A 24,613-nucleotide genomic window follows, 5' to 3' on the forward strand; every position below is an offset into this window, starting at 1 on the left:
CCCAGCATGCTTGCGTTCTTCTGTAGCCTAGATGTTTTTGTCTTGCATGTGACTTGGTAGATGTGATAGGAGAGCAAGGTCGTCAGCATAGTCTAAGTCCTCTAAGATTGGAAAAAGAGGGTCCATCTGATGCCAGTGTTTGAGTTGTTTAGGGTTTTTCGCATTACCCAGCCCACAACTACAATGAACACAGGACGACATCACAACACCCCTGTCTCACTCCTGATTTAAACAAGGAAGCTGGTGTCATTTATGCATCCTACTATGCATCTAAGTCAGTGTAGAACACTTTCACAAGTGATACTATCTTTGCTGGTATTCCTAATGTCAGAGAATTTTCCAAAGACTGGTCCCTGTGGAGGCTATTAAATGCCTTCTCGAAATCAATGAAAATTGATGATGAGTTGTCTCTGCCACTCTGTACATTGCTCATGATATTTCTTAATACAAAAATATGGTCATTGCAGCTTTTTCCTTTCCTAAATCCTGCCTGTTCTTTCCTCAGTATGTTGTCCACTGCTGTTTTCATTCTGTTCATCATATTTTGCAGAATATTTTGCTTGGGATGGAAAGTAACGTAATTCCCCTCCAGTTGTTACAATTGGTTAGGTCTCCTTTCTTGGGTAGCTTGATGATGGTTCCTTCTTGCCAAGTATTTGGGATGGTGTCATTTTGCCATATCTTCTCAAACAATGGATGTAGAATGTTAACCGCAAGGGTTGGGTCGGTTTTAAATAGTTCTGTTGATAATTGGTCATTTCCTGGAGCTTTGTTGTTCTTTAAGCTTTTGATGCATAATTCGATTTCAACTCTTGAGGGTGCCTCGGTGCTGATTTCTAGATCTTCGTCGGCTTCGGATATATCTGCTGTTGTTTCTGGCTCTGCTCTGTTGAGTACCTCTTTGAAGTGTTCCGTCCATCTAAGTTGTTCCTTTTCTGATGTTAACATTGCACCGGCTTTGTCTCTCACTGGCATACTCCTGTTGTTTTTCTTTCCACACAGTTTCTTCGTTATTTGGTAGACCTGCCCCATCTTCTGTTCTGTAACTGCCTTCTCAGCCTCTCTAGCTAATCCATCTGTAAACTCTCGTCTATCCTTTCTTAAAGCTTTTTTGACTTCTCTGTTACATGCAGAATATTGTTCTCTGAGTCTTTCTTTCACTCTCTCTGAATGTGTCTGGCATATTTTCTTTTTCAGGTCTTTTCTGTTGTCTATCAATTTCCAAGTTCCAGGTGTTATCCATTCTTTGTGCACCTGTCGTTTGTAACCCAAGACTCTCGCTTGTCTTTCTGTACACATCTTGCACTTGTTGCCACTGATCATTTACTGTTTCTATATTGTCATCCTCTCTATTTAAACTATCTAAAGCTTGAAATCTGTTTCTTAGTTCCAACTTGAAGTCCTGTTTTCCCTTTGCATCCTGTAATTTTCCAATGTCAAATCTTCTTTTACTGCTGGGTGGTGACACAGATTTCATCAATTTAAGCCTGAAGTTAGCAGTAACAAGATGATGGTCACTTCCTACATCAGCTCCTCGTCTCACTCTTACATCTTGCAAAGACCTTCTCCATTTGCCATTGATCATTAGATGATCAATTTGGTTCTTGTCTCTTCCTCCAGGTGACACCCATGTCAGTTTGTGGATATCTTTGTGTGGGAATAAAGTTCCACCTATCACAAGGTTATTTCTTTCCAAACCCTGTCCATCTACACTCACTGATGCCAAGGATGCGGAGCTTGTAGTTCTTCATTTCCCTCAACATCTGTGCTTGCTTTCCGGTCTCATACATTGTACGAACATTCCAACAACCTACTTTCATCAATGATCTTTTGCCCAGAATACTCTTCTTGTTGTCAGCTTCCATTTGGCTTTCACTGACGACATTCATGCTAGCAAAACTCTGCTGGTACTCTGAGGTTCCAAGAGGAGTAAAAATATTATTAGTCCCTGTTTCTGTAATCAGATTATTTTTTACAAGAAGAGGAGATTACCCTCTTGCTCAACCTCCATCCTGGTGGACCGGGGTAATTTATTTGTGGTTTCCTTCCAATAGATGGGTTGCCTGCCACAGCTAACGAGCCCGTTCTGCCCGTGATTTTGATTTCAGAGTGAAACGTCTCTTAGATGAGTTGCCTTACTAGGCTACGACTCTCATCTTGCAGACTATTTGACCCATAGCTGGGGTAAGGTTGGGTATCTTTTCATCTGGCCACTACCCATCCGCCTGTCCGCCAAGGTTGCACCTACCTGGAGTTCAATTCTCCAGACGGCATAGCCTTCAGGGTCATTGTGGCACGCAAACCTTCCTACCACGATAAGGTATATACCCACAGGAAGCTCACTCAGTGTAAATGCAAACGTCAGATGCTGACTGGTTAGCGAGCGTAGGCCGGCGGTAGGCCTCTGACTGAAGCCGTTATATCGCGACCAGACCAGAATCCATTCACAAAAACAGTAATTGGAGTTGCTGGTCTACAGCTGGATCGATCGGTTGGTTGTGTTATTGTATGACTTTCGAATTTAAACTAATGTGGCATCCACAACAGGACATTGCTTAGTGTCCGTATCGGTACTCCTGTCTGCTTCACCAAACTTGAAGCGACCACCATCTAAGTTACAGTATGTAACTGACACAATACAATAATATACACTGACTTCAAGGCTGTATATATACTGTACATACTGTAGCAGCGTCATAATGCAGAAACCTTCATCAGGTCATGTAGGAAAATGTTTTTAGAAGGGCTTGAAGGGAAAATAACATTTTGACACTAAAACATACTGTATGTACTTTGACCAAAATTCAAATGTTCGGATTTGAATACATAAGGAACACCACTGGGAAGCTACAGAGTGATATAAAGACCTCAAAAATAATGGACCCGCCCTTTAAAAGCCGAAGTGTTAATACAACAACTTTCCGTCACCATGCCAACCATTTATTGGAGTCTTGTCATCACTGGTCGCCAGGTAACAAATTGTCATTCTTATTGTTCGGCGTTTTTTCACAAAAATGTTGAACTATTCCGTCAAATAATATAGAATATTTACAATGAAGAATCTGCTCTGTGAAAGTTTTATCAACAAGCTTGTTACCTTTCTATACTGTAAAAAAGTTTGATGGATTGGTGTAATTTTGTGTCTTCACTGCAGTCACTTACTATTTGTTTAAAATTAGTGTATGTGTCTGCACGTGTCCAGTTAATCTCAGTAATCAGTTTGTTTGTGCAGTCTGGTTCACTGTGTGAACTCCTCCTGACTCCTAATTTGAATTAAAAGGCCTCCTACGTCTGCTGTTGGCTTGTTGTGAGCTGTCAATCATCTGCTGACTTAATCGATTTAGTATCAACACGCACAACAGGAAACAGCAATGATGACAGATTAATCCACAGATCATGGCAGTTTAAAACCAATCAGACAAATAAGTCCGACTGTTGCTGTTGGACGTATTTGTGGAAATTGTAGACATGGGATTCTTTCTTTCATCTATCAATTCTTCAGTCCCTCTGCCCTGCAATTGGAAGGCAGGCTGTGTGTATGGTTGGTCCAGAGGAAAGTTTCTGTCATGGAATATGATTTAGTCTGCATGCACGAACCATGACCTGAACTGAGTGTTGTTTTAGAGAGAAAGCTCGTTGCCTGAGGGTGTCTCTGTGTCTTCTTCTGACTGCCAAGATTATCATCTCTGTTGGAGGAAAACCTTCAGATAATGACGAAGAAAAACAGCATGTTTTAGCTTGACCACAATGTATCTTTAAGTCATGTCTGGGGGAGTTTGTAGAGTTTCTCAGATACAGATAAGCAGGCAATTCTTTGAATGAAAACATGAAAATGACTCAAATGTATAGGTCACTTATGTATTGTTTTAGGGCAGTGTCCGAAATTAACTTTTTGACTCACCGGTAGATGAAAAAATCCACCGGCCAAGGATATTTTTTACCAGCCAAAATAATAAATTGCCTTTTTGTGTCACATATACATTTGTGAGTAAGTAAGTATATTCTTAGAGAAGAGGCCAGAGCAAAATTTGAAGCAAAATAATTTCAATCAATTCAAGCCTGAATACTAGGCTGGCGCTGTATCTATTTTTTCATACCTTCTTGACATTTCACATATAGGCTACTAAAACAATAAATCCGGGTACTTCAATATACACTCCTTTATTACCATAGCATACTGTTTTTTGTTAGGAAGTTAAACAGGTCATAATTCCCTCTCTATTATCTATTTTATATTGCTGTGAAAACATCTCCTTCAAACAACTGGATTTATATATGTAATTTTTTCACAAAAAAAAAATTTTTTTACAAGATTACATTTGAACACACCATGATAACATTAGAATTTACCTTCGCCCAATACTAGTTTTTACTGAATAGAGCCTGAACGAACCATAATGTAATCATGTAATCATGTAATCAAATCAGCAGGATGAGAGCTAGTTAACGTTAGCTGTTAGTCTTTACGATTTTAACACAGATTTGTTGTTTGCAATGTGGCGTTATCAGGGAATGTCTCGGGCCTCAGCTGTTCGAGCTGGACCCATGGCGGGGCTACTGTGCAGTTGCCCTACGTGCTGCTGTATTCCGCTCAACCGGGACTGGATCCCGGTATGGGCAACGGTCCACTGCACAGGCTGCACAGCAGGGAGGATGTTCCCACTGTAACGTACTCTCGTTGGACTGACTGGCTTTTAGTGACACTAACTAACTTTCGGAATTTTGGTAACAAAGTAACGTTACCAGTTCTTGTAACATCCCTACTGTGTGTGTCAGACTCCGACACAGAAAGCAGAGGAGCGCGCCCCTAAATGACATCAAAGCGCGGTAGAGACTCTCATTGAAACCGAGCATAGTTTGTTATTACATGAGTATTATGGTACAAACGTTTACTCGCCAGTATGGCAGATAGCCTTCCGAGATTCACTCGCCAAACGGAAAATCTACCCACATTTGAGGCTCGGCAGGTGTTAATTTCGGACCCCTGTTTTGGGGCGTCTCAGTGTGATGATGACCTCCACTGACAGAGGACATACTCATATATTATCTCCACATATGTTCACACCTGCACTCAATCCCTCTATGGCATGCCAACAGGATGGCTCAGCGTACTGTACTGTAGATTACCCAGAACTCTCTGCTGCAGCAGAATCTTCACACCTGTCTGCTACTTCACAGGAGTTTGTAAGAGATGACCTGTTTGGTCTCAGTTTGTTCACATGTGCAGCTGAAACATATTGTGTGCTGAGTGAGTACATGGTGTGTGTGTGTGTGTGTGTGTGTGTGTGTGTGTGTGTGTGTGTGTGTGTGTGTGTGTGTGTGTGTGTGTGTGTGTGTGTGTGTGTGTGTGTGTGTGTGTGTGTGTGTGTGTGTGTGTGTGTGTGTGTGTGTGTGTGTTTGTGTGCACGCGTGCATTTCCACAAATTTAGCTTTCCTCGAACAAAGAAAAACAGCTTTGTTTTCAAATGAGTTTTACTATCAATTAACCAATGAATTGCTTTTTAGATAAATGGTAGGGCTGTCAAAGTTAACGCAATAATAACGCGTAAACGCAAATTCGTTTTAACGCCACTCATTTTGTTAAAGCATTAACATATCAGATCCTCACATTGGAGGTATTGTGACCAGTAAATGTTTGCAACTTGTTACTTGTTAACTGACAAACAATGAATGCGTCATCTGTTCATTCTCCATCAGTCAACTTAATTATAATTATATTATTAACTCATTGTTTTGGTACTCACATGATTTTTTTCTCCTGGAAGGGCCCCCTTCTGGAAATTGTGGAACAGATAAACACTAATTTCTTAGTCCTCAACTAGAGGAACAGGCTAGATTACCACACAAAGACTTAGACAAAAAAACTAATCTAATAAGCTAAAAACCATGATAATACATGAAATAATCTTAAATAAACAGTGAATACTTGATTCTAATTAGTAAGAGGTCCAATAGACATATTAAACATCATACTGAAGCCACCAAAAATTTAAAAAAATTCAGTTTGCTTTTATATCAGAGTAGACGTAATGACCATGACAGCTGTAAGTTTCGATGCCACTGGGTCTCATACAGCACTGTTCCTGCAGTAAGACCAGTTTGTCAGCACAGTCTCCATTGGTCATGCCACTTTATCTGGTAGTATTGAATGAGTTCACATTCTTTCACTGAGTCTGAATCCCCTTTGATGATAAATGACATCAAGATGTAATTGGTTTCTTTACTGTGTCTCTGGTTTCTTCTGTGGAACAACTTGAAGTCTGCAGAGAAATACTAGAGAAGTCCCAACCATGACCCACCGTAGAGTGAACTCAGCCTGGAGAGGTTCGGGGTAGAGCTGCTGTAATTGAGATGGGATTTGTGTTAGAGCAGAGGATTAGTTGCTTCCCAAAACCAGAGAGTCAATAACAGCTGACGGTAATTATGGAACCGGACTGCAAAATATTAATTCCAACAAGTGAATCAGAAAAAGCTTTCAACCACATCTCATGGTCTTCTTCATCCCCCGTGGTTGAAAGGTCCAGAAATACCAAGAATGTTGAGAACAAATTTTTATTCCCAATAACATATTTTTTCGAAAATGTCACAGCTTTTGACAGTTTTTAAAATTTGAAACCAAAAATGAGGTCTGTTGCAGAAATGTTAAGATGATTAATTTAAAAATAGTAAATTGTTTGTCATTTGTCAAGAACATATATCTATGCAAATACAGCTAAAAATGTCTTCATTTTGTCTTTCGTCTTGAGCCTTTTTTTGTTAATGGTCTAAACTAGCAACCTTTGAAGACATGTTTGACTTCTGTAACCTGTGACTGACCAACATGATTTCATCCCTACTCGTCATATTTTGACGCTTGGTCAGAAGCCATCCACACGCGGTTAATGTAACGCATGGTAAAATGTTGTTGTTGATGATGGTAAAACAGTGGTGGTTAGGTTTAGGCAATAAAACTACTTGTTTAGGGTTAGAAAAATAAGTGGTTTGGCTTAAAACCGCACAAGCGTCGGTATTTGGACGCCCTGCAAATGTTTAGATGTTTGATCAAATCACGTGATTAATTGACAACAACAAACACTAACCTCATAAAAGGTGATGGGATTCATTATTTTTTTTTTCCTGCTTACTGCACATCTGCTTTAACTGATGCTGTATCTGTTACTCTCATTGGCAAAAGTAAAAAAAGAAAAGAATCAATGGGGTGTTTAACAATTAACCTCAGGTGAACTAGCAGTATGAAGTCAGTGTTTACTTTCCCCACAGTGTTTAGAGAGACAGATGCCAAACGGAGTCTCCGGTGCATCTGGTGAGGTATTGACTGATGGCAGTGACACTATGAAAGGATGTCTTTCTAATCTGCCTGTGAGGGATGATGTCACCGGCAGAGAAATCTGTCTGGTCGCAGGGAGATTTCTGTTTCCTGGAAACAGTCAAATACAAACTGTCATTTTATCCTGCCTGAGTGCTCTGTGCGGTCGAGCTATAAAAGATTGCGAGTGGATACAAAAATAGACTAAAACATCGTTCCAAATAGTGATTTGCCCTCTGTAGCATCGTGTTTGGGAATTCTGTATCCCCACATATGTCCATATTGATTCATTACTGCAATACAACCAGGCAATATGAAACATCAGTGTCTTACAAAGTAGAATACACATCACTGTTTGAGTGTCACCATGTGTTGACTGTCATCCCACAGCCTAACCTGCGTGCACACGTATGAGGGTACACAGAGATCCTGGCCTCACGGTGGTCCTGGGGTGTGGAACAATGGTGCTAACACCCTGGTTCTGGCATGCTACAGTAAGCCGGACTAATGCCAGGAATGTCAGTAGTGAGCTGCCTGGCATGTACTCTATTTTTCAGCAGGGGGCCTGAGTTTGAGAAGCACTGGTGCTGCCTTTTCCACGAATCCATTCCACGCCCAGCTACTGCTAAACCGTGAGAGGGCTTTAGCAGTAGCTATGACCAGTGATTCAACAGTAACAGCATTTACATTGATTCTTGTCTCACCCTTTTGATCTAATTCTTTCTCAAAGCTGAGAAAGAATGAGTTCATAGGTGTGAAACATGTCATGGACTTATAGAGATACAATTATAATCAAAATACGTGTACTCTTTCTTGTAAGCTATTCAAAATATTGTCTTGTCATTTGAAAACTTCTCCTGTCTGAAAGTTCAATAAATCCCAAGTTCATAGTGGTCAAAAAAAACAAACTGTGGAGGACGGAACCTGTCAAAATAAAAGATAAATGATCTATAAATAAATTACTTGATAAATAAATAAAAAAATTAAAAAATAAATATGCCATTAAAAATAACAAACATAATATTAAAAATGCATGTAGTCATTAATTAATTGATAAAATGTGACTAATTGATATTTCTGTTTTAATTTGCTTTTGTCTTCATTAAATAAAACAGAAGAGTAAATAAATAAGTGAATTAATACAAAGGTAAATAAATAAAAAAGCAAGTTAAAAGAGAAATATCAATTTATGTCACATTTTATCAATTAATTAATGATTATATTTTATTATAGTCTATAATAAACTATATTTATTTTTGATATTATTTTTGAGCTACTTTTAATGGCATAATTATTCATGTATCAAGTTATTCATTTATTCTTGATTTTGGCAGGTTCTCTCCTCCATAAAAAACAAGGCTGACAAGTTGACAGAAATACAAAGTTTCCACTCCACAGCGACAGTATCAATGTTGTCATACACAAAGCAGTGACTGCACACGTGAATTTGCTGGCGCTTGTTGTTGCGAGAGCTCAGTTAAGTATTCCAAAAATGTTTTAATCAGCTTCATCTTCATTCACGTCTTTTGAAGGTCAGTTATTAGTAACTTGGTAATGAACTGTTCCTCCGGCTGGCCCTAGAACAGCCTCTAGTGGATCTCTGTCAGTGCTACACAAAAGGCATAAAGACAGCCTGAATGTGCCTCTTTCACAGTTGTAGATCTGAAGGATAGCGGGCCTCAGAATACATTTTTCATCTTGACACACTCTATGAATTCCTCCTGTGTTGGTGTCTTCCTGTTAAGTGCTCTCTTTCTTCTGTCTCAAAGAGCCTCAGAGAACACACACAAACCATGTTACTCTATAGTTGCTCTCCATGCTCACACCTGCTGTATCTTTTGTGCTGCGTTCATGCCATGTAGTTAATATCGGCCTCCGAGTATCAGGAACTTGACAGTGACGACATCTCCGAATTAGTGAAAGGACTACAGAAGTGTCAACAAACCTGTGACAAGATGGCTGCAAAGTCACCATCGCTGGCAGTTGCATGTAAATAAAATCACTTATACAGTAAATTTTGCTAATTTAAAAGGAGCTAGTTTGTTCTTTCTGGTTTTACTTGTTTACGAGCTGCTAACAAATACATTACACAGCAAGAGTAGCTATTAGGCCCTGATCAGATGAAGCACGTTTTAGCAGCCTGGAGCGGCTTTTTGTAGCCATTTTCAATGCGACTGAAATGTTTTGTGCGCTGCTTTTCCTCACGTTTTTCCACTCTATGCGCTTCGAGTTTTTATCAGGAGCGCACATAACGTTTCGAATCGAAAAAAATTCAACTCTGAACTTTTGCTGGATACTTCAGATATTCATAATTAACTGTTTAACTGTTAACCGACAATAACCATTTTAACCGATTAACGCTATCAGTTAAAACGGTTAAAAGAAATGTTAATAATTAATTAAAAAGCTGAGAAAAACTCATCACTTAAAGGAGAAAAGCTGGTCCACCTTAAGAAAGTCTGATCCAGCGTTACAGATACAGGAAGTTGGCTCCCGTCTATAGCTCACTTGAGCGGAGGAGATGTAGCCTCGTAGCATTTATTCACCGACAAATAAACTGTACACACACTGTCTGCTACACTTACGTTCACAGCTATCACGCCACTGACAACACACACGGTCTCTCGGAAACTCGCTGAAGTTACGCTGCGCTGACAGACCGTGTGTGTGTGACTACGGGGAGCACAAAGCTAACAGCAGAGCTACAGATGCGCTATTGTTAATCCGGGCAGACAGAGTATCGTTACGCCGGGCAGACACACAGCTGACAACCTGCTAAACTAAACTAAATGTGCGGTGGAGACTTTTACTGGGAAAGTGGCTGCATGTCCGCGACACTACATGAAGCACCATGGCTGCTAAGTTATCGCTCCCGGACGGGTGAACTGGGGACTGTCTGTTGTGCTCATACACTGCAGTTGCATGCACGCAAAAATCTTGTCGGTTAACAGTTAATAATCGGTTAACGAAGGTCGGTTATCGGTTAAGAAAATGTTTAAAAATTAGCATCCCTACTGGACACCCGAAGAAAAGAGAGTACAAAAGTGCGAGACTGGGCGAGCAACTTAATTTGCTCAGTTCATTAGTGTGACTACTTACTGAAAATACAGACAGTCCTCCTCTTAGAAACACAGATTTCATGTACTGGCAAATGCTGAAAGGAAGTGACGAAGGACTGGTTCACTACTGACCCACTTAAATTAATTAAAAAAGAGACCTTACTCTTTCTGTTATTTTTGTATATCAGAATACTTGTAGTGTATTATTGCTTACATAAACTGTTGAATTTGTAATGTGTGAGAGACGCAGTAAGGAGTGGCAATAGTGAACAGATTATTTTTAGCTGCTGACAGTTGACTCGCTGGCTGGTTTGTTGTCTGTCTGTATGTGTGTGCAGATGGGCTGCAACAACTGCACTTGGAGTTTGATATCACTTTAATGAATCGGGATGGCACCCCATGGTATCTCCTCCTCCCCAGGCACCTCTCATGGTGTGTGTCATGTCTGAGATTGGTTTGGCTCTTTAGCTGAGCCAGTACACACCCTCACCACAGAGTGTACTGGTCCAGCTCCAGCTTCTAATGGCTCAACTCCATGGTGGCAAGTACCACATCCCAGAGAGAGGTGGAGGGGGGTGTATCAGGTCTTCCACCTCTGATTAAAAGGGACTTGAGACTTCTGGCTGTGTATCAGACTGAGTTTTGACACCGTAGTACTGAACAGCTGCATGGAAACAGACACATCCACTCACCGGGGTGTGTGGAGTCAGGTGGCTTACCATGCCACGCGATGACATTTAGCTAGGAAACTTAATTTGATCTGTCTTCTGAAACACTTCAATTGCATTATGTATGTATAATGGCATTTATCATGTGGTGTTTTGGAAACTTTAATTTTTTAAACCAATTATAAGAACAATGTCAGCACAAATTTAATTTAGCAGTATCTAATAAGGATGAGACAATGGTATAAAAAGTAATTATTTGCAGATGTATCATATATCTCACACTTCCTCTCTGATTATTGGCATCGATATTTGTATTCTGAACCTATCAAGACATAAATATATTGCCTCAATCTCTTCTCTTTTTAAAAATGTAAAGACTGAGGTAAACATTTATCTGTTAAATAGAGGGCAGCATTTCACCTCTACTACTGGGTCCATACTTTACAGTCATCAGTTATAAAAAAAAAGTAGCCAACTACTATCTAACAGAAGGGCAAGAATACACAAAATTCTGCTGAAACTCAGAGAGCTGGTCAAAATAACACTGCTATCTTATAATCTTCACGTGTGTCGTCGGCCTATAGTTAACGCCAGCCATCTTTATGTTTACTATGCCACTAAGCGGGGGCTTTACTGTTCGTGTATTGATCGATTTATTATTCGTCTTCCCCGCCGCCAGAAGGCTACTTTGCCAAGAGTAGAGCATGCGGCAGGTCCGGGAGACAGACCTTCAGTTAGCGGAGCTGTAGCAACTCAAATTCAGCCAGCGCAAACCTCAGCACCGGGAGTCACAGCGGGCTGGTGGCCAGCGGCAGTGCTAGGTCTAACCTGAGTTCAGATCACACAGTTGCTAACTGAAGGTCCGTCTCCGGCCGCTCTCCTCCCCGCGAAGTAATCTCCTGATGGCGGGAAGGACAAAGCGAACATACAAGTCGTTTCTGCCACTTTGGATTTAGTAGCTGCTACAGTGACTCTCCCGGACAGGTGAACCGGGGACTCAGTTGTCTGTTTTGCACATACACTGCAGCTGATGATAAATGATGGATTTAACCTGTTTGTGCATCGGCTCATCGTTGCAGCTGGGCGGCTCGTTAAGCACTAAAACCACAGCACCTAATCTTGTTGGTCAACGGTGAATAATCGGTTAACGAGGGTCAGCTATGGGTTGGAATTTTTTTTTTTAATTAGCATCCCTAACGTGATAGATGATAAAACCTACTAGTGGTTGTAGTAGGCCCCTATTGACCCACATCCATGGTGCTTATAGCGACTGATAGTCACTGACAGTCTAATCGGCTGAGATGATTTGGTAACAACAAATTTGGTATGATGGTTGACAGTGTGGTCTAGTTGTGCCTTTTGGGGGTTAGAAATCCAGGGTGCCCAAAATTTCAAAGATTTTGGGCACCCTGGACTTGAGGAAGGTGAGCTAATAACAAGCTACATTGTGCTCAATAGACTAATTCCATTAGTTCCTAAAGGGCAAAACCTTTGGCCCTACTTCAGTAGGCAAAAGTGAACCATGCTCACTTTTGCCTTGTTTTTTTATATTTTAAACTAAAATACTGGCCGGATCTTACACATTGCACCTTAATGATAATGTATGTTTTAAACTAATGTATTTTTGAGGACACCGTTGTTAAAAAGGTAGATGCTCAGTAGAGAAATGGACCTGCGGTGTAGGGTTATTTCTCATTTTAGAGTTTGATATCTTCATTAAGATGATGTTTCAGGTGTGGCCTGCCAACTGGTGCGTAATGTTTACTGCCTGTCATCACCTGAGATTTCACTTCTTTGTTGTGAAGCCCTTTGCTCTACACCCTCCTCCAGCACTGAGGCTGCTATGTCTTTGCAAGCTGTGTTTTCTGTATGTACCTTCACAAAGCACACTGATGTAAGAGGAGGAGTGCTCCAGCTTTGTAATAAAATATTGGTTGTGTGGAACAATAAGGAGGTCTGTGAGGTAGGCTACTTTCTTTCTCATTACAATATGGCTATTTTATAATTTTCTCATGCATTTATCTGGCAACTTAACTAATACGACTCAAGATATATCTCACCACTAAACTACAGTTTGGTATATGAAATATAATGTTATCATGTTAATGTTACCAATTCACTTCATTCATCTTACTCATAAATGCTTCACTTTTTCCTTAGTTTGTTCAACTGGTGTGCCGGGTTAACCGGGTATCACTGATCAATTTTTGGCAAAATGAGGAGAAATAGACCCTCTTAGAGCAGACATTTTGACTCGTCATGACATGGCTGCAACCCATTTCGCCATGCCAGTTCCAGGGCTCACTGGCATGGCTTATGGCCACACTTGAAAGCAGCAGATCCATGAGTACTGAGTATCGGTTACACCCGTGCCGTCCCTGCTATGAAGAGTCAAAATGTCCGCTCTGAGACACCTCGATAGTGAGTTTAACTGTGTCCTAAACACATTTTCTATTATTCCCGGGACGGCGGTACGCTGTTAGTCTCGATCCTAGTTGGTACCTACTGTACCTGTGGTACTGTAGAAAAACAAGTACCATCATGATTTCAGAATTTTGGCATTGACTTGGTACTGAAGTATTGGTTCTTATGACATCCCTACAGTACACCCCATTATTACATCTAGGGATGCACCGACAACACTCTTTTTCAGACCGAGTATGAGTACAAGTACTTACATTTGGATACTCGCCGATACCGAGTAACGATACGAGTACTTCTCTGTACCAAAAGACCCTCGTTAACAGCCAGCTGGAGGGTGTGAGCGGCACACGGCAGGCTGGGGAGTCTCGCATACGAGGCGGTACGCTGCGACTGGCTCTAGGTCGGCTTGGAAAGGCTCGGGCAAAGGTGGCTCGCGGCTGCACATTTACAGCGCTCCCCGCCCGGACCTCACCGCACTGTGGACAAAGGGCTCGCTGCTCCCGGTGCGACTGTCGACCGGGGCGGACTGTCCTCAGTGCGCCCCAACCGCGTCATGCCGCAGCCCAAGTAAAAGGCACCAGGGGTCTGTGGCGAAGTTGGCAACCCACCCGACCCGTCTTGAAACACGGACCAAGGAGTCTAACGCACGCGCGAGTCAGAGGGTGCAAGCAAAACCCTGTGGCACAATGAAAGCGAGGCCCGGCGTGTGCCGGCTGAGGTGGTATCCCGGCCCAGTGGGGTCGGGCGCTCCACTGGCCCGTCTCGCCCACACCATCAGGGAGGTGGAGCGTGAGGACCCGAAAGATGGTGACGAGAGGTTAACGTCGCGCTGCTGTAAAGTGGTATCGGTGCCGTTGTATCGGAGCTGTTTTGCGAGTACAAGTACGAGTACATGAGCACAGTATCGGACCCAATACCCGATACTGGTATCGGTGTCGGCGCATCCCTAATTACATCCCAGTATTTATTTTTTTTATTTCGCTGTTTTGCTAAAACAATATGCTATGTACATTTACAAGCCAAAAAAGTTCAAGGACTTCTCAGTCGTGTCTGCAGGGATTGCTTTCTCCCAGGTTGTTTACCGCCCCCAACAAGGTGCATTAAGCTCAAGATGGCTTTAGTTTGGTGTTAGGGCTATTATTGGACAGGGACTGCCAGACTCAGGAGTAAGGATTTGAGAGTGTTCTGCTTGAGAGCCTCAATTTTGGGAATAAAAGTCCTCTGAGTCACAACAAAGTGAAGCATTTGATTAAACAGGATGGAACTCTTTAATTCTGTAACACGGAAGCGACTGCATGTTTTGTTGTATAATTGTGTTGTTGTCCTTGTCCTTTTTAGTAGGCAGTAAAAAGGAGCATTAGGATAATTTGTTCTCTGTTACACTAAGTGAATTCATCCCAAACTGAGGGTGTGTTGTCATCATTTGAAGGGTTAATCTCTGTTAGTTTACCCCCCCCATCTCCCACCCACAGATACTGTACCTCTACAGTATGTTTATCTCCTCACTGCTGCTGTAGCCGTCTGAAACCGGATCCGTGCCAACGAGCATTCATTGATTGCATATTGATTAGAATAGGGGTCATTACGGCCCTCCTGAATAATTTCTCGACTACAGCACAAGGCTGTAGCAAACCCATGGCTGAAAATATATCAGTAGCAGCGTAATACAATTTGCTATACAGGTGTTTTACATTGATGTAAGTTGTCCTACCTCACACTTGTATTCATTTGGCAGCTCAAGTAGTTGGGCACAAGTACAGGACGAAGGATCAGTGTGTGAGAGAGTGCGAGGTCAGAGGCAGGCTGTTGAATTCAGCAGCACTCTGTTAGAAGACAACCAGGTGGCTCACGTAAAGTTGAATAAACAAGAGCTGAGTTTACCTATCTATCCTCATATGGGCCAAATGACTTCCAATTAGCCTCTGAAGGATTTTAAGGTAGATAACCTCATCTGTCCCCAGTCATTTAGTGTAATGCATGTTTCATGTTTTTGATTTACCTCACAAAGGGAGCTTTGTTTTATTACTGAATGCTGTTAGCATGATTTAGTGTGTGGTGGGTTTGTAGGCAGTGTGAAATATTTCAGCTCTTTATACTTTATAATAAAAAGCAGCTCATTGGATCATGGCATTGCAGTACTGAGAGCCTTATAACCAGGTTCATTGAATTGTAATAGATGCTTTGCATTTAAATAGTCTGGCTGCTGAACATTTCATTAGGAGGGAGTCAAACGTTGAGCAGGAAATGGCATTGACTCTGAAACTTGAACCAGCGTGGTGCTGCTGCCCTGATGGACGGGGCCGCATCACCATCTGTCCTATAGAGCTGTGTAATTAATCAGAGGACATGATATTGATAGAAGTAGTAGCAGTAGGAGGTATTTTGGAATTCTTCTTTATCCCATAAACAACTCAAGAAGACTTAAACGCGAATAGGTCATATACAAACCAAACAACTCCTAACACAACAAAGTAAAAGCCTATTTCCAAAATGCGTCTGTGCTGACTCAGTACATTGTGAGGTGGATGATCTGGGCTTTAGACAACACTCTTGATTGTGTGTTTCAGTGACTCATATATTTCACCTCTGGTTGAGCTGTTTTTCCTCATAATCTTTACCAGTCTGTTGTTGTCATCCTGTTTTGACACGTCAGTTTCCAAAAGTAGAGCTTTAATTCAGGAAAATAAATAAATAAAGAATCTTATTTTCTTTTCACTAGTGCAGTGAAAACGTGCCTGTTAGGAATGGGCTGATTGCTTGGCCTCCGTTATTGCAGCAAGTTATCTCAAGAACCGCTCATCCAAACAACTTCACACTTGACACTGCGCTTCCTCGGGTCCCGAATAATAGTGCTGCAGGAATGAGTCCTTAAACCTGGAAATGAGTTAGCATTTTAGCACTTCTGGTTCCCTCGTCTCGAAGTCTATGGCTTTTTTTTAATTACTTTTTAGTCAGATGCCTGAAATAAGGTCTGTGGTTAACACAAGCTGAGGAGATTTTAACGTTTTGTTCTACGATATAAAATACATCGATAAATACCCTCACTCGTAAATTTTGAAGCTTTTATGTGTCTTACAAAAGGCGCTAACAAGTGGCTAAATGAGACTACTAAACGTCATCACGCTGACTCGTCCTCCTTTACAGTACGTTTATAGCCTAACGTTAGCTTTTTACTTCCGACGATAAAATCCTTTTGGGAACCAGTGTGATTCTTGTTGGCCTACAAAAATATGTCAACCTTGGAGCACTCTATACACCTGCCATGCCATAGTTGCATCCCTAGCAATGCTAGAGTAAATGTGTCATTTGAATGCAAAAGCTCACACGAACATCGACGGAAAGCGAGCTGTACCCAGCCTGTCGTTCAGCAGTGTAACAGTTAGTAGGGGTCCCCTCTTAATACACTACACAGTGTGTACATATCCACTAATCTCATTTTACCACAAAAGAGCTATTGTGCAGTAATGGACAAATTTAAATCAGTTGGCATGCATTAATGGATTTGTACACAGATTTAACAACCTTTGCTACTTTTTATACTCCCAGAACACAATTATTGCTCTTAGTTAAAATGTTTAACTCCACTTGTCATTTGGAGCTCTTCTGGTCAAAGTCTTGTCCTCTGTCTGTCTATTCATACTGAAGCAGACTAGCAATTTTATTATTGCTGACTTCAGGCACGACACAGCAGAACGCCAGCCAGTCATTGGAGACTTGAGGAGACTGCTGAGTCAAAGTCAGCATGACCTTCGCTGTCATCTTCTGAAATAACACTGTCAAGCATCTAACAATGTAAACCTTTAGATGGTTTAAAGAGGGGCCCTAAAAGTCATATAAAGTGCATGGCGCAAGTACATTTAAGGCGTGTCCAACTCCACTTTTGCTAGTTAACCGGCGCATAATCTGGACGCAAAGTAAGGCGCAAGGGGCACATGGGTTGTATTTAGTCTCTTAATAGGTCTCTCATAGGTGTGTTTTGGACGTAACAGGAATTAAACCAATAAACCGAGTGTCAACTCCCAAAAGCCAGGTGCGCCTGTAACGCGCGCATTGTTATTTAAAAGGCGGATTTGGCAAATTGGAGAAGCGAGCGGTTTTCTGCTGAGGAAACGGATCTGCTCGTGCGTGAAGTGAAATTGTGCGAGCAGATGTATGTGGTGCTTGGCCAGTGGACCCTCTGCCTCCACCGTCTCCCAATCCTCTGTCCCATCGACAACTCCATTTGACTGTGAATGTGAGCAAATGCACCGATAACCTATTTAACAGGTGCAGGTTAAATTCATGATATGATAATAAGCACTATAGGCTAAATATCATAAACATGTATTGATAAATAATGAAAACTGCATTGCTTTTCGATGCAACCCACGGGTGGCTCGGGCCGGCTGAGTGGAATCCTCCAGAGCTCCATTATACATGGGCTTGCAGCCGGGTGCTGCTGGAGAAGCGGTGCGTAACGTGCAGATCCATCAGCCTCAAAAGGCTGCCATTCAGGGGGAGAGGGTCCATAAACATTGAAGTAGACACAGGGTCTACACTCGCACACACAGAGGGATGTGTTAGCACCGTGATCTTTCTGGTCACGTCGGCCACGCCAGTGACTGGAGGAGCGCTGAGAGCACGCTGCAGGTTGAGCATACATTATCCCTGAGAGCCTTACTTTGTTATAGTCTATTACATTCTGAATTTTCACCTGCAGCCGAAATTGTGTTTTCCTTAATATAAATAAAAACCTTATTCTAGTGCCGACACTGTATTAAACTTAGGAAGAGGAGCGCTGCTACGTCCCTGTCTGTGTAACAACCCGCCTATATAGACGCATCTTACTATCTAAATAATATGCCCCTTAAATAGCAGGAAAATACTGCTGCAGACTTTAGACCAGGTTTTGTTGGTCACTTTCTGCTGCTGCTGCTACTTATACAAGGTGGGAGCTGGGCATGAAAATGACAACTGCGTTGGTCTGAAACTAGCAATGATAGGTGCGCTGTATACGCCGCTTAACGCCGGGTGTAAGATAGGGCCCTTAGTGTACATTGACTATAGTTAATTGATTGGATTGTTTGTTTTTTTTAATATCTTTTAAAAATGTATTATTTAGGGCTGTCAAAGTTAATGCGATAATAACATGTTCACGCAAATTTGTTTTAACGCCACTAATTTCTTTAACACAATTAGCAAACTTACGCCAAATTTTGGCAAGAAAAAGTTTTGGCCATTTTCAAAGGGGTCCCTTGGGTATCTACGAGTCTCCCCTTTACAGGCATGCCCACTTTATGATAATCACATGCAGTTTGGGGCAAGTCATAGTCAAGTCAGCACACTGACACACTGACAGCTGTTGTTGCCTGTCGGACTGCAGTTTGCCATGTTATGATTTGAGCATATTTTTTCATGCTAAATGCAGTACCTGTGAGGGTTTCTGGACAATATCTGTCATTGTTTTGTTGTTAATCGAGATCCATAATAAATATATACATACATTTGTATAAAGCAAGCATATTTGCCCACTTCCATGTTGATAAGAGTATTAAATACTTGACAAATCTCCCTTTTAAGGTACATTTTGAACAAGTAAAAAATGTGTGATTAATTAGCGATTCATTGCTATTAACTATAGATAATCATGCGATTAATTGAGATTAAAAATTTGAATCGAATGACAGCGCTAGTATCATTTCATTATTATAGATGGATTTCAATTGTACACATAGCAACTTGCAAAATCACAACTCGCAGTACTGAAACCTGGATTTAATTTAGTGGAATTTGTAGGAATTTGTTTTTCAGCTCCAATGAGTATTTTCAGCTGTTGAGGGAATATATATTGGAAACTAAATTATTGCAGTAATTTAATTTCGTTCAGATTGCAAAGTTTAGTTTCCTAAAAAGTGCTCTGTCATCTGACCCCCCCCCTCCGAGGTCCATGGTCCCCTCTGCAGCACTTTTCATGAAAAATAGAGTGGCTCCTTCAGACCAGAGTATTTTAGGGGGATATAATGCTGAGTCACTGACGCTGGTGTCGTGATGGAGGAGAAATAAACCACCCAGTGACTATTTGTCAGGTTTACTGGCATTTTATATTTAGATTTTAACAGACCTATTAGCTTTATAACACCACGATTCAAAGTAAGTGGTTTATTTTATCGCCTAGACAACTAGAGTAATATGTTATCAAGGCATTTAAATCTTTCCTTGAGCTGTATCTGGATCAGAGGTATTTTTTCCATCCCCTCCTACCTCTCAGTCAAAACAGTCATCACTTCACACTCTCTGCATTGGCAGCTTTAGGTAAGCTCTACGCACCGCTGTGATGTGACGGTGGAGCATGCCAGTTACTGGTCGAGGCACCTCCCTGAACACCACGAGGATGAGACGGGACAGCATCAGGGAGGGGTGAGAGGTGGAAAGCAGGGTGATGTGCTCCTTTCTTTCACAATTCCTCTGCTGACAGGGATTGTGTGCGAGCCGGCAGGAGAGAGAGAAAGAGAGAAAGGGAGTGCACAAAAACACTAGGCTGCCAACTTCTGTGGCGGCAGTAAAGAAGAGAGAGAGGGAGGGAGAGGGATAGAAACTGCCTGCAGTTAGCAGAGAGAGACATCCTCCAGCCTGGTGTTCCAGTGCTGAGCTAACCTTGCAGAGCTCAGACTCGACAGTTTGGAGCCTCAGGCAGTCGCAAGCATGGATCCTGGAAGGTCTATCCAGCATGAGATCAGCTCTCTTAAAGGTACTCCTCTCGCTTTTTTTTTTAACATTTAGCATCCTCAGACTGCTGTCATCACCGTCATATGCTTACAGGACCGCCTCATTTTCCCACAATCCCTCTCTGGTGAGGACTTCCTCATCGTATAGATGCTGGCTGATCAAAAACGTCAGTTTTGAATGTATTAAGGTTGTTGAGGTAAATGGAGGAATTCCAATCCTCTGCTCTCCCTCGCTTGCTGCATGTTTTTGTGGATGAAAGGAATTTAAAAGCTTTTGTTCCCCTTTGTGTTCAGCCGTGACCAAGGCAGTTGGAGCAGGGGTCAGGGGTAATGATTTTGCTGAGATGGTGTGTTTTGCGAACCGTTACGAGGCTGCTGCTGCTGCTGCATGCGGCACGTTGAATGCGTCTGCGCCGGGAGATGCAGAGCACAGTGGCTGCTGCAGAGCGGCTGCTTCTGCTGCATCGCCGCAGTAACAGCAGAGATACGGCTTAGTGTTGCCCTGCCCCTCAGTCAGCGATGGGACTGTTCAGCCTGGTCAGAGGGTGAACATCTGTAGTTGTGAAGGAAGTATTTCTCCATTCTTGTCTGCTGCTTGTCAGGTTGCAGCATGGTGAGATGTTTCTTACGTTTACATCAGCAGAGCGTGCTCCTCCCATCTCTCTCACTTACAGGTGTCCCCAGGGTCTGAAATGAACTTTTTTCACTGCCTGCCACTGTGGCAGGTAAGTATTATTTTTGGTCTGCCAATGAGGGAATAACATTTTAGAATCAATTTCAGTTTATTTATTTTTTATTTAGCATCAAATCATAACAGAAGTTATCTCGAGACACTTTTCCTATAGAGCAGGTCTAGACCGTACTCTATAATTAAGAGACCCAACAAGAACATGCATTGTTATGCGACAGGGGCAAAGGAAAAACTCCCCTTTAGCTGGTAGAAACCTTGGGCAGAACCAGGCTCTGGGTGGGGGGTGGGGCCATCTCTCTCGACCAGTTGATGTCATTACATTTTTTTTATATTTAACACAAAAAACATTATATGCATGGTAAATTAGTAGCTTTTTGGGGAGCCCTATTTTTCGGGGGTATGAGGTTACTGTACACAGTACTGTAATGTACTGTGTTATAGCCATCTATAGTGGTTATTGGCATAAAAAACACAATTCAAATGATTAGGAAATAAATAATTGTACTTTTACTTAAATATTTGCTTTGATTAAAAAATACTAGTGTTAGGAAGTTAAACAGCTCATAATTCCCTATTATCTATTTTATATTGCTGTGAATACATCTCCTTCAAACAACTGGATTTATTGAAGTTTCTCACAAAGAACTACATTTTACAAGATTATATTTGAACACATCATTATAAAGTTAGAATTTACCTTCAGCCAATACTTTACTGAATAGATCTTGAATGCACCATAATGTAACTCAGTGTTACCTTCGTTAACATTAGTAGCTCCGTTATATAGCCAAGCAGGACTGTGCTGCCCACCTGCTGCTAACAGGTAACGTTACTAACTCTCCTCCTGCAGATTTCAACACGGGATTGTTGTTATCAAACCTCAGTAAAAAAAGTGAAAGACTCCCCATCACAACATCTCAGAGTCCAATGTGACAGGTTTCTTCAGGTGTCTGTTTTATCTGACCAATAGTCCAGAATCCACAGATATTCAGTTTACTATGATATAAAACAGAGAAAAGCAGCAATTTTCTGGTTGATCCACTAATAATTTCTGCTCTGGATCAGATATCTCCTGATTTTAGTCAAATGTTTTCATTTATTTAAGGAAAGTTCTTGTATGTGTGCTATTTAATATTTGTGACTTTTGGCTTATTTGTTAAATGTGCCCTATACGATATCCAGAGCATTGCACACTATTGTCTATGTAAAGATATAGAGAAGTGATGTCTACCTGAGCAGAGAATGAAGTCTCTCTCCCTCTGTATGTGTTGTAATCAGAGCTTCTCTGTGCTTTGTTGACATAGCCGAGACGGTTGCGTGTGATTTTAATGCATGTTAGCTCCCCCACTGGCTAGCTCGTGGCTGCCGCTCTGCACTGCTCTCATGGCGGTTACAGCTGATGACACTGTCCCGACCGACGGCGTCGTTGCGGGAGCGTAGCATCCACCCTCCAGTTCTCCCCCCAGGTTAACACTGTTATCTCTGTCAGCACTGTTACTGTTCCCTCGACAAAAAGCCAACGGGATGTTTTTAATTGGGTTTTGGATTATTGCAGAAAATGAGCTCTGTGGCAAACAAATGTTAATGATACTTACACATTTTGTTCAGCAAGATAATCTTCACAAATGAACACTACTTTTATGATTTTTGAAGTGCGAATGCAATCGACAGAAGTAACAAGCTAACGTTAAGCTATAGACCAACTACACAACGGTCGCATGAGCGCGAGTATACACAACGAGGCTGTAAAGGTGGACGAGTCGGCGTGATGACGTTTAGTAGTCTCATTTAGTCACTTGTTAGCAACCACCTTTTCAAAGACATATAAAAGCTTACAAATTCATGAGTGGGATATTTACTGACGTATTTTATGTGATAGAACAAAATATTAAAATCTCTTCAGCTTGTGTTAACCACAGACCTTATTTCAAGCATCTAAGTAAAAACCCATTGTCTTCCAGACAAGAGAACCGGAGAGTCCTAAAATGCTAACTAAAGTAAAGCAAAGGCCTTTTCACCATTATGTGTTTCAGTATTCTTTAAAACAAAAAAACAATAAAACAACAACAACAAAAAAATAACTCTTAGTATAGTGCTGTCTTTTAATTGACATGCTCTCAACTGTATGGATATTCTGAGCAATTTGTGTCCCCAAGGCATCTTAATATATTCATAATACTACTTCTTTCCTCCCATTTGCCTCTCATACGCTGTAGGTACCACTGTCTGCATTTCCAGACATAGTTCATCAGGTATTTAGGCCATGGAGAGTGTGCTACTTTAATACCAATCTTTGAATCAGTGTGCACCATCTACATTTCACTAAGAGAAGGATTAACAGCAGACTGACTGACATTTATAGGGACAGAAGACCTCCTATTTGAGAAGATAGAACCCAACCAGACTGTTGAAACTGGCTCGACCCAAAGAAGACTCTTTTTAAAAGCTGTTCCTTCTGTGTGGAGTTGAGGTTTGTCTGAAGTATTCTGGCAGAATGTGGCAACACTTTGGCATAGCTTTTCCGGGCCGGCAGGGGCATTTAAATGATCCTGGAGAGGGATCTGAAGGAGTTCTACCCACTGGGACAGGCTGAGAATGTTTTCCCCAGGGCTCCGGGGACAAAAGCTCCCTCGCTTCACTGAGCACTCCCAATGGAGTTACTTAATATGTTAAACACCGCTGCTTACTCAGAGCAGCTCAGTTCATTTGTAAGCATGTCGTCACCTCAAGACCAGTGCTCCCATAATGCATTCTTGTCAGCTATTTACAGGCACTTGGTACAGAATCAGCTTTTTAACACAAGAGCCTGTTGATGCTCTCCTGTATGTGTTGAGACATGCAAGGCCACTGTGATCACAGGCCTTGGTGACTTATCACTGACAGTAGGGTTCACCTGTTAAAACACCATGATATTCCTCTCATTGTACCAGCCAGCTGTGGGTCTTGACCCAGATATTTTCAGCTCATTTCAGGCTTATGCAGATCTCTGAACGAGGACTGAAAAAAATTGGCATTTAGCTGCATTTGCTGAATGACACCCCATTTATATGGAAGATCTTGAAGCCAATCTTTCTTCTCTTACTTGACTCTTTTTCTTTCTATCTTCTGTTATCTTATTCTGTAATATTCTTTTTGTCTGTTGCCTGATTTTGTGTTGTTTTGTCTGCAACTTTTTATGCTGCAATCTTGGGCAAGTCTTCCTTGCAAAAGTGGTTTCCAACTTCAAAGGGGCTTACAAATAAGTGTTATGGCTCATTCACAGCAAGAGCAAAGCAAATTTTCCATGTGGCGCGATTATATACAAAGTCAACGCAAAGAGGCGCATGGACGCAAATTTGAGCTGGGCAACCCGAATGGGGCGACGGACGTGATGCAAACACGTGAAATTCGCGTCATTTGCATGAGTTGAAATATTTCAACTAGAGTGAGAAAACTGCGTGATGTTGCGAAAGCCGATCAACGTTGAGATTCTCTTCCTGTCATCACCGACGTCCTGACGTTGTTGAATCAGAAATGGGGGAAAATATTATTATAGCTGTTTATGGGCACCCAGACCTACCATTGTACAGAGACCGGACGAAACTCTGTGTGTAAATGTTTATGTATAAACCACCAAACTGTCTAGGGTATAAACAACCACTTTGTTGTCGTATTTATGCCTAGATGACTTTACCTTGAGTGTTGATGGAGCAGCTGCAAAGCCTGGCACTGATCGATCCAAACTCCATTCAGAAAACAAGCATTTTAAAAGTTGTTTGCTC

The 24,613-nt window shown here is 41.6% G+C and overlaps 1 protein-coding gene across 10 annotated transcripts in view; it reads left to right on the top strand.

Moving 5' to 3' along the window:
* The window catches only part of pleca (plectin a), a 153,551-nt gene that overhangs the window by 34,449 nt on the left and 94,489 nt on the right, over positions 1–24,613 (top strand). For 2 of the 10 annotated variants that reach the window (XM_037794831.1, XM_037794834.1), the window contains exon 1: positions 20,004–20,184. The exons of the other annotated variants lie outside the window; for them this stretch is intronic. In XM_037794831.1, the coding sequence (XP_037650759.1) occupies positions 20,139–20,184 (46 nt within the window). In that variant the 5' untranslated portion in view covers positions 20,004–20,138. Of the gene's footprint in view, positions 1–20,003; positions 20,185–24,613 lie in introns of those variants that run through there. 10 annotated transcript variants of the gene reach the window in all.

The sequence above is a fragment of the Sebastes umbrosus genome, chromosome 15, assembly GCF_015220745.1.
Source record: "Sebastes umbrosus isolate fSebUmb1 chromosome 15, fSebUmb1.pri, whole genome shotgun sequence".
In the NCBI taxonomy this organism is placed as follows: domain Eukaryota; kingdom Metazoa; phylum Chordata; class Actinopteri; order Perciformes; family Sebastidae; genus Sebastes; species Sebastes umbrosus.